This window comes from Haemorhous mexicanus, chromosome 1, assembly GCF_027477595.1.
Source record: "Haemorhous mexicanus isolate bHaeMex1 chromosome 1, bHaeMex1.pri, whole genome shotgun sequence".
NCBI classification, from domain to species: domain Eukaryota; kingdom Metazoa; phylum Chordata; class Aves; order Passeriformes; family Fringillidae; genus Haemorhous; species Haemorhous mexicanus.
In genome coordinates, this window is record NC_082341.1 from 96,345,480 (window position 1) to 96,358,040 (window position 12,561).

The 12,561-nt window shown below is 39.4% G+C and overlaps 1 protein-coding gene across 5 annotated transcripts in view; it reads right to left on the reverse strand.

The window, feature by feature from the left end:
* FHOD3 (formin homology 2 domain containing 3) overlaps nt 1-12,561 on the reverse strand; it is a 373,180-nt gene that overhangs the window by 85,851 nt on the left and 274,768 nt on the right. For 4 of the 5 annotated variants that reach the window (XM_059856914.1, XM_059856895.1, XM_059856877.1 and 1 more), the window contains exon 11: nt 5,916-6,041. The exons of the other annotated variant lie outside the window; for it this stretch is intronic. In XM_059856914.1, the coding sequence (XP_059712897.1) occupies nt 5,916-6,041 (126 nt within the window). The remainder of the gene's footprint in view (nt 1-5,915; nt 6,042-12,561) is intronic. 5 annotated transcript variants of the gene reach the window in all.

Consider the following 12,561-nt stretch of genomic DNA (forward strand, 5'->3'; position numbering starts at 1 on the left):
CATTTTCCAGCTTAGGAAGAGACAAAAGAGGAGGCAAAGCTGCCAAGAGCCATATTGCTTTTCACAGTTAAAGAAACTCCCCGTGTGTTATGTCTCCCTACATGACAAGGCAAATTCAAAAGCATGTTGATATAAGACTTTGCAAACAGACTAAACATTACTTAAGGAATCTTTATAAAACTTCTCTCATAAATAAACATAAAATTGAGAGCTAAAACTACTAATGCTTCCTTTAGGAAAGAAATTTGAGAATGACCAAGAGAAGAACTGATTAATGTTAGACTTTTAAGTGGTACAGGGGACTACCCAAATTACAGCTACAGCAGGACAGAGCTGCACACAAAGCCTGGGCAATGCACAAGGACTTTCTACATACACTCTTCTCTTCCAGCTGACCTGTGCAGCTTTTATACTGTCCTTCTGTCTTTCTCCAACCTGCAGCTTCTCATCCTCATCTGAGTTACACCTCGCCTGCAAGTGACTTGCAGAGCCCAGGTGTAGATCGAGGCCAAGGTGGGTGAGCCCTGAGCATCAGCACTGCACATGGCATGTTCAGCCAGCAAAACTCTGCAGCCTGAAACCAAAACCAGTCCTTGCTTCTGTTTAAACATATGCCCTACAATGAAGTCCACAAAGCTGCAATCAAGAATATTGCTTACACAGTAGTTTGACAAGCAGCTAGGCCAGTGCAAGCCACCACTGCTTCTCAAACTGTAAATCATCAAGTAATTCCTAAGGTCATTTTTCCTCTTAAAATCTCAGCAATAAAGTTGAGGCTTTTGCCCTGGGCCACTATTATCAGCGACCAAGCTATCCCTTTCTCATTATGTTACTCAGTGAGAGATGTGCTTGGCAGTTACCACAAGGAATAATCGTCACAATCTCTGGTCTGAGAGCCCAGAAGCACACACAGAAAGAACAGAAAGACAAGGAAAGAGGAGCAGTTCTTGGGAGAGCAGCAGCTTAGTAGGCTGTATAGCAGGTTGTGTTTCATAGGCTTTTGTTTTACCTTAGTGCTTAACAGCTGGAGTAAAGGAACTGAAGAGCACATATTAGTGATAAATGTCTAACAAAAAAAACCAAACCAAAACAAAGAAACCAAAACAACAACAACAACAACAACAAAAACCCAACCAAAAAAAAAAAAAACCCAAACAAAAAAAAGAGCCTGCCAAGAAGCTTCATCCAGCAACATCTCCCTGGTGTTGTCAATTACTGAGACCTTTAATTTTAGTAGAAAATCTAACTGAAAAGCTCTTTGACATCCTTAAGGGTTTTGTTTTCTTCTTTTTTTTTTTTTTTTTGGTTTGGTTTGGTTTGGTTTGGTTTAAAGAGAGAAATTTGGAAGACAGCACCAGATTTCCAGCAAATCACTATTACAGGAACCTGGAAAGGGAATAAAACTCAAAAAAAAAGAAGAGTATCTGCAGACTTTTGCCACACTTTTTGCTTATGCTTCAGGTATGGTGTTTAAGTGTCAGAGGAGAAAAAAATCACCTATAATCCAGGCATGCTAATCTCACTGTCTGTGACCCGTTTTAGAAATAAATGTTTGAAGGAACATTTCCTTTAAAACACATAGAAGAACATGGAAATGAACACTCAATATTCAAGGCCCTGCATCAAGGGAGCTTGAGGTAACATACTGCTGTAGATCACAAAGCAAGTGAGATGGAAAACATATTAAAGAATGTGAAATATATTTAATATTTCTTAAGACTATTTTCTAACGCTCTGGAAAAGCTGGAGATGCTTCAAACAGGAATAATCTGCAAACACCATAGCAGGCCTCTACCAGGCTTGGAGATTTGGAAGAACTTCTGACGGACCAGCCAGAGGTGGAGACTAAGCTCACAGTGACTGGCCAAGAGCATCAAGAAGTGGAGGTTTGCGAGCTGAACTTTCTGGCATTTGATTTAACAGATAGAGGTGAGACCATGAACTCTTGCTCCTTTGGCAGGCAGTGCCCCAGGAAGGCTTTCTGAGCTAGGCTGACTGTACTACTGTTTGACTGCCCAGCCCAGGGGGAACTACCTCCTGGCAAATGCATCAGAAGAAACCCACCCTGGAAATCACACCAGCAGGATATTTTTCTGGTATTAGAATGAATTAAAGCTGGTGCTCTTGCCTTAGAAGTTACACTCCTTCATGATCTCCTCTAAGGATAGCCATGATCAGCAGTGCAAACACTTGATCACCAAAAGGACACTATGAGGGGGTGTGAAGCTTTGCAAGTAACCAGTTTGATGTCCTGTGGCAGACTCCAGGCTGCAGTTTCAATTTGAGTGACTGTCTTAGATTCTGAGTCTGACAAAGCAGTCTGGCTAGACAGAAATATCCTAGGTGTGACCATAAGGCATGGAAATACAGACTAGTCCTACAGCACCTTCTGCCCTCAGGCAAGGGGCCAACTTGGAGGGACAGGAAAATGCTTTTCCTCCTGATGTGTCTCAGTCATGCACTGCTCTTTCCCTTTGTTATTAAAATCTATGAGGTTATGAGAGTGATTTTTAAATTGTTTTATTAAATGGGGAGAAAGAGTTAATTGTGATTTAAGTTGTGAAGAGTGGGAGCAGCGTATTTATGGAGCAAAGCATTCTTTAGCATTAGAAAACAGGCAGACTGGGTTATACTTCTTATGCATTAGGAGTGACTTTCACAAACAGAGAGATACAAGAGAACTGACACACTCCTGGTTTTCTTCCAGTGAAGGGCTGAACAGAAAGTGCCCTGCAATTTGCCCTCCTTCAGCAGGATTCCCATGGCTGCAATATGCACTTCACAAACATGGCTCTCCACAGGGGACCCAGGGAAACGAGACAGAACAACAGCATTGCAAGAAGTTGCCAAAAGGCTGCAGCTGTATTTAGAAACAGTAAAGTAAGCCTTTTCTTCTGCTGTACACTCAGAATGTGGACGTGGATGATGTGGATTTCAAAGAACAAAAAGATGATCTGGATTTCAAAGAACAAAATCCAGCTACTTTTGCACTGATTTATACTGCTCTTATGATTCCCAACTGATCTCAGCCAAAGAGAGTTTTAAAAGTATGAATGTCAAAATGTCAACCACACTGCTTCTTTCCACCTAAGTTGGAGCTCTTGTTTACATAAGCAATATGCAGCCAAGGGTTTGAAAGGCCTGTCAGGGCAAATGAATCACTGGGCTGGGCACTGCTTTAAATGCTGCTTCTTCCTTCCTCCTCATTCTCAAAGGTCAGATAAACGGTACCAGGACCTGCATCTGAAGCTCTTCCCGGCATGACAAAAGACAGGAATCCTTCTGTGAAGGCTTTGCATAACTGAAGCATAAGCTGAAACCAGAAAACACACCTTAGAGCTAACGATAGATACGCATCTGCTTCTTATCAAATGTTCTTCCTCTCCTCCCCGCCCCGCCCCCCATCTTTTAACTTTTTTTTGGGTGTTTGAACCCATGTACATTTTTACCATCAGGAGATAGGAAATAGTGTTTACATAATCTGAGGCAAACACCATTCATAGAAAACTGTGAAAACCTCCACAATACTTTCCATTTACTAATTAGTGCCAAACATTGCATCATGCACTAGATGGCTTACTCTCCAATAAGCAAATTCCATCTGTCAGTCTCTACATGGGCATTTCTTTGGTGCATATCTTTCAGGACAATGAAATTAAGGAAGGCTTCTGCCCTTCTTCAAAGCAGTCAGTACTTTAGGGCTTGCAGAAGTATACATCTCAGCACTCTCAAAAAGAACAAGAGAATGCAAAATGGCATCTGATATTGTAAACTTTTTTGTCTTTAAAGAAATAACTGCATCTATTCTGCAGACAACATGCAGCCGTGGTGTACACACAATTTTCACAGTTCTCAGACTCATATACAGGATGCATCAGGCTGTAACATCACTCAAATATAAAAATGCAGAAACCCTGGTGAGTTAATGAACTACCATGAACAGCAAGCTGCAAATTCAAACAGGAGTACAGAGATTTTTATCGTGTGAGGTGGAAAGCAGCAAACACAACCTGAACAAAAAAACAGAGATGAGATGCTGAGCACTGTGTTCAGTCATTTACAACATGTAAGAGACAGCTTATGGTTGAAGGTAGAGCACTTTACAGATTCACAGCAAAAAGAAAGATGGGGTGCGCTGGCTGGAAGATGCTGCTAGAAAAACTAGCTTCAAAATATAAAATATTTTCCTAGCAGTGATAAGAAATATTGGAATATTTTCAGGAGAAATCATATGCTGTCACTTGAAAACATGTGAGAGTACAGGGGTCTTTCATTTAGCTTCTGTGAGACCCATTATAGGTCACAACAGATGATTGCAGAGCTCCCCTCTGGCCTGACTCTCCATGAATCTGCAAATTTTACTGCTTCATCCTGTGGGGCCAAGGCATTTTGGCTCCAAACCAGCAAGGCACTTATGCAGATGCCGAAATGAAAGCTGGCTTCCCTCACTGGAGCAGGGCCAGCACCATCAGCCTCTTGCAGGACAAGCCCAACCATCTTTAGCCATCTCAGCGTTTGACCACTTTGGCGTTTCTCTGCCACAGTAGCAATCAGAAGCTTACAAGAGCAGGAGCTTGAAAACCTTAAACTTCCAAAGCAGCAGGATACTTTTAACTCTTGCTTATCTTGCATCAATTTTTTCTGAGGTAAACGAGGGTGAATATGCTGATGTAGAGTTTTTTTATTGTGGTTGCACTCTGCAATAATTTAATTGAGATCAGGAAAGACATATTGAGGCGAGGTACTCCGGGAAGATGAGCAAATGAAAAACAATGTCTTTCTCCAAAGAGAACCTTAATCTAATTACTCACTTGGAAAAAAGGATTAAATCAATACCTCATGGCTACAAATACATGTATGCTGGAAGAACCTAACTTGAACCCTTCTGAGTAGCAGTCTGGAAAGGATGTGAGGCATTAGGAAGGTTCAAACATATATACATACACACACAAACACACATACATTTACAGAAATATGCCAAAGAGTCATTAACACAAATTAACAGGAATACAGAAAAAGAGTCCTGTAAAAAAACTTAAGTTCAGAAAACAGGGTGGAAGACGTAGTTTTTATGAATTAGAGGCCAATTTGGAAACAAACAATCCAAACCCCATCTGGCCTAATTGGATATTATTTACATTATTGTATCATATTATTGAATTAAATTAAAAACTTTTACCTTTCCTTCTTAAAATCAGCATGATATCCTATGAAGCTGTCATTTACTCTCAGGTTGTAACAGATAGTGAATTTCTGGTGGTCCAAACCTCTTGCCAAGAATTTCTTTCAAGTATCCATAACATTTTCCTATCTTTTTTCTTCCCATAGTACCTCACATAATTCAAAAAAGTATTTTGATTGTTCAAAACATTTTTTTTGCTGGTTTGGGTTCTTTCCCCTCTTTAAATTTCTTTCTTAAAGCAAGCTGATAACTGGTTGGTTATTAGGAGTCTGCTTTAGCTACAGAGATATATCACACATTTTCAAGAAAGGACAAAATTATGGCCTAGGAAATTCTGAGCTAAGCACATTTTCAAGATTTTGCAGTTGATTTAGGAGGATAGAAATGAAAACAGATCTATCTGAATTTATTTTTAAAAATGGAAAGAAAGAAAATTTTAATTCACCTTTTAATACTTAGAACAGCTTATGTGCGAAGCAACTCTGCTTTATCCATTTAAGTGGAAGAAACAGAAGTGGGATGGAAATACACCCAACCTTTAATACCAAGTCAGACAGAAAGGCTTGAGAACGAGTGGGAAATGAACACATTTAGATTTTTTTCCATTTTTTCCCCAATGTTAGAAAAATCTGGCTAGAATCTATTTCCAGTACTCATTCAGAACAGCTTACATTTATCTCCTTCATTCTGTCTGCAAAGGAACTGTTGTCAAAACACTGATTAATTTACAAACCTGTCAGATTTGGTCTCCTGAGGTGGTGACAGAGTTGTCCCATAACGAGTAGTGGGTGTTGTAGGGGCACTCACACCAGTGTAAGGTCTAGGAGAAGAGTAAGAGCTGCTGCCATAGCTATTGTATCTGAAGAAATGGGAAGACAAGATGGAGAAAGGGAAAGACAGAAAAAATCCATCAGCAAACAGGCATGCAATGGTAAATCCTCTTGTTTTAATGACTCCATACCCCAGAATTTTTCAGTCACCTTCTGAAAATGTTGCTCTATTTCCAAATATGCAACCAATCCTGTACTCTTAATATCAACCACGGCATGAACATACATGATGAATCAGTGAGCTCTTGGCAAGGAAAATAATGAAAGATTTGAATGGTCCTCCCAAGTGACAACTCAGAGCAGGAATACTTGAATACTGCTCAGTTACTCGGAATTATTAGCTGTTATGGGAGTGATATCCAGCCAGTATAAAAGGGATCAAACCAGCCCAAGACAGCAGTATCCATATCTACTAAAATGAAGGAAAACAGCAGCACACCTGAGACATGATCTGAACATGGGCATCCATGACTTGCAAATGCTTGCATTTTAAATGGAAAAGCAACCACATTCTTTTCAATTAAAGCCAGCAGTATTTTCTTTCCCCTCCCCCAACATAAGTAATAGCTTATGTGCCATTTCTTACAATGCCTGTAAAAAATCATCACCATGGTTAAAAAGACATGTCTCCGGAAGCATGGCTTTAGAAATTTCTATCAGCCCTTCTCTCCATTAAAAAACCCCATAAACTTGCTTCACTTCAATGTGAGCTTGCTGATCAAAGAAAAATTGTTTCCAGGACTCCTGGAATGGCCACCTCCCCAGAGTCCTTTCTATCAATGTTTTCATCCTGGCTCCTGTACTGAATAGAAAAGGCAGTTGTGTTGCTTTGCTGTGCCTTTTACCATTGTACTTAAACAGCATGTCAAGAAAAGATTCTTGATTTGGGAAAATGTTAATATTTCTCTCTTTAATACTGTTCACAAAAATTGCCTTTTTCCATCATGGAAAGCATATGGTGCTCTGAAGATCAGTACTCAGCAAGGTCAACTCATCCAAATTGCAAAATTCATTTCAGGAAATAGAGCAACATAATTTTCCTTATTATACTTCACAAGATATAATATATCCTCCTTCACCATATCTTTTCTCTGCTGCTTCTTCCCTCGCACACATCAGCACTCAGTAATTTCACTCAGTAAATTTATTTGAAAAGCCTAGTTGGTTTCCTTCAGCTCCATTTAGCACATTCATCTAGCCATGCAAAATTTCATTCAAAGTTTCAAGTTTTTCCTTAGGGTTCAACAGCATTGCTGCCTACCAAGGCCCATGGTAAAATCAGAGTATGTTTCAGCTAGGTGCTTTTACAATGGAAGGGATCGTGCTTTAGAGAACCCGTCCTCTGGAGCAGCAATTTCAGGTTAATGCTTTAGAAAACACCCCCCCATCCCTCATCTGTTTGTGAGACACTATACTGACCAGCAACAGGGAAATAATCTTGGAAAAAAAACTCTAACATGCCTGTTTCTGAGCCACAAAAGAAATTTTGCAGGAAATAATTGCTGTCTGAGCCTTCCTGCCCTAGAAGAAAACTAACTAGAAACTGGAGACAGTGGTCCACTGGACACTGTGTAACGGGACAGTGTGGAGCTTCCCTGGTAGCACAGACCTAGCTTGGGTCTTTTGTCTAACAGTCTTAGCCCAGGAAATGTTCTTACTGAGCCTGTATTGAGTTACAGATGAGTAAACTCCACTGTCCTGATAAGAACTCAGAGCTGATTTGGTATGTTCCTGACTGAAACCTCCATTTCCATTTTGATCAAATGCAAGGAGACCTTCTTATCAACCATTACATGTGTTTTTCTTCTCCTCTGCCCCATGAAAAAGCTGACATAGAGCAGAACCCTTTTTCAGACCAAGGGTTTTCAATTAGTCCAAAGATAACGCTCATGAAAATGGAGGGAATGCACCTCCTATGGAGTCAGACTGACAACGATTAAAAAAATCAAATTCGGAGGGACTGGTGTGGACACAACATCCTACCAAATTTAGAGGAACACTGAGTTGTTGCAATAGGAGCAAGGCAAGACCAGAATACCAGGGTAAGTCTCTATGCTGTACACAAAGTTTATCTTTCTAACCTTCCTCTGGTACTGGCTATTGCTTCCATTTTCCCTTCTTGTCTCATGTACCAGTGTAGATGGAATAGTCTTATCCAGCAGCATTCACCCTCAAGACATTTTCCTCTTTTATGGGCATGTTATTGAATAAATTGTGCAGGCTTTGCCCTTCTTTTCCTTCCAGAAGAATCCCCATCCCCACCCCCACCCCTGAACCTCTGTACTAAATGGAAGCAGAAAAGATGTTCAGAGGAAACAAAAAATCACTGCAGAAATACTAAATATTTCAGGAACAGAAGGTATTTAGGTATCTACTCTAAAGTATAACAGCAGCAGCAATGGGAGTACAACAAACGAGTGTGAGAGGTCTAAGGGAAAAATGCACCTATGAAGGAAAATGTAAATTTAGAGGAATTCCAGTGTTCAAGTTGCAGGTAAAGGAAAAATATGTGAGCTAAGTCACTTGTCAACAACTACTTGGATTTACAGACTTTTCAGAAAAAGGGACAAAACACACCCACCTATTAGGAGAGAAAGATCAAAAATTAAAAGGATCAAAAGAATCAAAACATTTGTTCACATGCAGAAACTCAGAAGGACTGCTGGAGAGAGGAAGAAATAAATATGCATGCAATATAAATGTACATTTTCAGCATCTAATTCAAACAACACAGACAACTGTAAGAGACAGCAAAAAATCATCAACCTCTTCAAGGTGATTCTCTGTCATTGTTTTTAGTGCTACTTACTGTAAATTTCTTTTACTTGAAAACAGATGAGACAAAACAATATTTTTTTTTTATTTTAGAGGGGTGGGATGAGAAAATTAAAGTAAAAAACTAAGGTAAATGCATGAGGAACAAGTAAACTCAACAGATGTTGTGGAGATAAAACTGTCTATTCTGATTGCTGTGTTATCTTTATAGATCTCTTATTACAAGCATAAGCTGAAATTGCACATGAGATGGACATGCACTGCAATCAAACAACAAATTTTTGATTTGGCCTCAAATTTTGACTCAGCCTTTGAAGCCAGGACTCCACCCCTGAATTTCAAGTGCTGATCTGACCTCTCTTGATTTTATAGCAGAGGAGCCCCATTCATTTTCATGAAAACATGTCTGCAAATTACATTGTTGTAAATGAGAGCAAAATGGTGCTCCTTTCTGTGATCTCCCAAACCATGGGTTATTTACCCACTGCTTTATAGAGGAGGCCAGGATATTTATTAACTACAGACCTGGAAGAAGAGCAATGATTTCAGCAAAGGCAAGGAGAAAATATCAAATCAAAATACAGGCTTCCAGGGCTATAATTAGTACAGTATGTTCTGGAAATAATACAACACATAGAGTAGCATTATTAGCACTGTAAAATTCTTGAAATGTTTTATTAATTTATCTAAAAATTATTTTAGCTATATAAAATCTACCTGTTTTCCCTCATCATTTCTGATTCCTTCTCTTTCACAGATGCTGGAGAGTCTTCAAAGTCATACGAGAAGAGGTGAAAAGGAGTGTGTGGTACATAAGGTAATTTCTCCACTGTTGGAGATGCCTTTGGAGTAATGGATGTTGAGGAATTTTGGGGAGAGCTCAGCAATGCTGTTGCAGGTGAAGATGGTGATGAAAGGACAGAATTATGATGAGAGACAGATGAGTCAGGCACAGAAGAGGAGTTGCTAGAAAAGCTCTTTGCTCTAGAGCAGGTGAGAGGCCTCTCAGCTGGAGAAATGGCACTGGAGACAGCTGAAGAGTCAGAACACTGTGAAAAGCTTTTCTTCACAGCCTCATGCATATCTGGAACCTCACTGCAGGAGGAAAAAATCATTAGAAAGGGAAGGGGAGAGAAAAATGGGGCTAAGGGAGATCACAGATAGTATCACTTGCAAGGGAAAAAAAATTAAGAAGAGTCAGGCAAACAAAAACTTTCAAAATTTAGACAATCATCACATCTTTTTAAATAAAGAGAACTCACATCTTTGTATCCCAGTGGGATTCTTCTTGTGGTTGGAAATACTGGGCAAAAGAAGAAACTCATTCTAAAGGAAAAGAGGGGATTTAACCTATAGGCTTCAGAACTCATTTTCATGAGCCTTTTCACACCTATTTTTGGAACAATTTTCATATATTTCAAGTTAAGTTGTAAACACTGTCTGAGCAGTACAAAGCAGACTGAGCCCACTGGAAAATACTCCATGGAATACAGATGGTTGAAGATACAGTCTGCAGGACTGCTTCTCCAAGTCCAGATATCTTATATAGATCTCTGGACTATCTGATATCTGGCTATCATTCTCTCTGGCAATCTGATCTTTTTAGTAAAAATGTTCATCCAACAAAGATGAAAATAAAAAAGTACTCAATTAGCACTGTTCTTTAAAAAATCTAGTTCAAAATTATTTCAAAAGCAACACCTTAACAAGTATTTTTCTAGGTATGAAGGCACTAATTTCTGTTTTCTCTGAGTGTCAGCATTCCATGCTGGTCTTTCATAGAGACTTGCAGAGTTTGCATCAAAGAAAACGGAAAACACATCTGCTTTGCTCTACTGAAGGCAGATGTTGGTGAGTGACAGAAGGCACAAAGCAGGTGAGAAGCCATGGGATCTGCACTCCAGGGTGTCTGTTTTCACTAGTAACTCCAGCACAAACACTGTGCACGGGCTTTGGGCTGGATCATTGGCGTGGGTGATTTCATTCTCCAGAGACCACTTCTGCAATCCCCCAGCTGGCATGGAAGGCACAGGTCCTTATCTGAGGACTGTGGGCTTGGCACAGCATAGGCAACAAAACCAAAATTTATGTTAGATATTTTGGGATCTTATGCACTTAATCATCAGGTGTACACCAGGTTAATTGTTCTCACAATGGAAAATCTGGAAACCTTCATCTATCGCACCTGCTGTGCTTGACAGGGGACACTGAAGCCAGGCCAGTCCTACCTGTCAGCATCTAACACAAATAGCCACATCAGAGATAATTTTTTTAATGCTACAGAGACAGTGAAAAAAGGTACTTAGGAAAGTCATGGGAATATCACCCAGTTATCTTAAAGAGATAATTATCTTAAAAGGACCAATGACCTAAAAACACATTATGCTTTTCACATTCCTTAATGAGGCTCTTCCTCACTTTTTAAAGCAGTATTTTACTATACTCATGAGATTTACCAGTAACTTGAGTCTTAGCTTCGACTTTTAAGAATCAGATTTGAGGAAATTGTCACTTAATTTGGAAGTTTCAGGCAGCCATTGGCAAGATTTGCAGACTGGAAGATAATAATAACAAAAGTACAGTATTTTCTTTGGAATTCACACATTAAACAGTTTCCTTTCTTCCTTCTGTGCTGTACAGTGTCTGCATGAATGTGGTTTATTTAAAAAAAAAAAAAATTCCTATCTCATTTGCTGAGTTGCAAAGCCAAATAATTTTAACTAAATCAAATGGCTGTCTGGAACAAAAAATATATTTTCTTGCTTTCAGTTTATTAGGATCAAGTTGCCAAATGCCAAATACATATATATATCTCTCAGAAATAAGTGGGAAATTTTTACACAAGAGTATTGATAGGTGATGAAGCATATTGATTGGCGATTTTCTTATATCTGTATATACACAGATGGGCAGGCATTTATAAATTTTTTATATACACATATATGTGCATATGTGCATATATATATATATATATATATGTGTATATATATATATATTGTATACACATGTATATCAGTTTTGCCTCAAAGTAGTTCTTTGCTATTAAAACATGAACAAAACTTATATGGAATCTAAGGCAGCATTCAAAAAAATGTCAATTTACTGCATAGCAACAGACATTCCTAATAAGGTAGTATTATGAAGATAGGGATGAAAACCTAAGAAACCAAGCAACATCCTCAGCTAAGCATTGTAGTGTTTCATCATTGCCTTAACTAAGCAGTTAAACCAAACCATGCTTAAAGTTATGCTTGTCACTAAAGCTTTTAGGATTTTGAGCATTGTCTAAAGGGAGTGAATGCAGACAGTTCATAGTGCACTGAACCTACATAACTGAGTGTTTCCATTAGCCCTGTCACCCCCCAGCCCCTTCCCCAAAGCTTTTAAATGCAAAAATATTTCTGTGGGGGGTGGCTTTAACAGGTGATCAAGGAAAGTGAGTGAAAAGGTGGATGCTGCTGCACACTGTGCTGGTGAGTTCACGCCAGAGCCTGAAGAAAAGGTGGAGGGACAATGCTGAATCCTGGTACCTGGCTTTGACCTGCCTATTGGCCTCTTCCTCCCCCTCATCCTCAGTATTGGGCTCTGTGACTGGCTGTTCTTCTTCCTCCTCTTCATACTCGTCCTCTCTGAGGTCAGACCAAGGAAAGAGGCATGCAGTGGGATGGAAAGAAAGAAGGTGGAAGAGAAAACAACATGAGTCCCCAGGAAAAGAAATGCGATGAAGTTAGAAATGGAAGGAAGAGACTGATGAAGAGGGAGTTATGGGCCTCT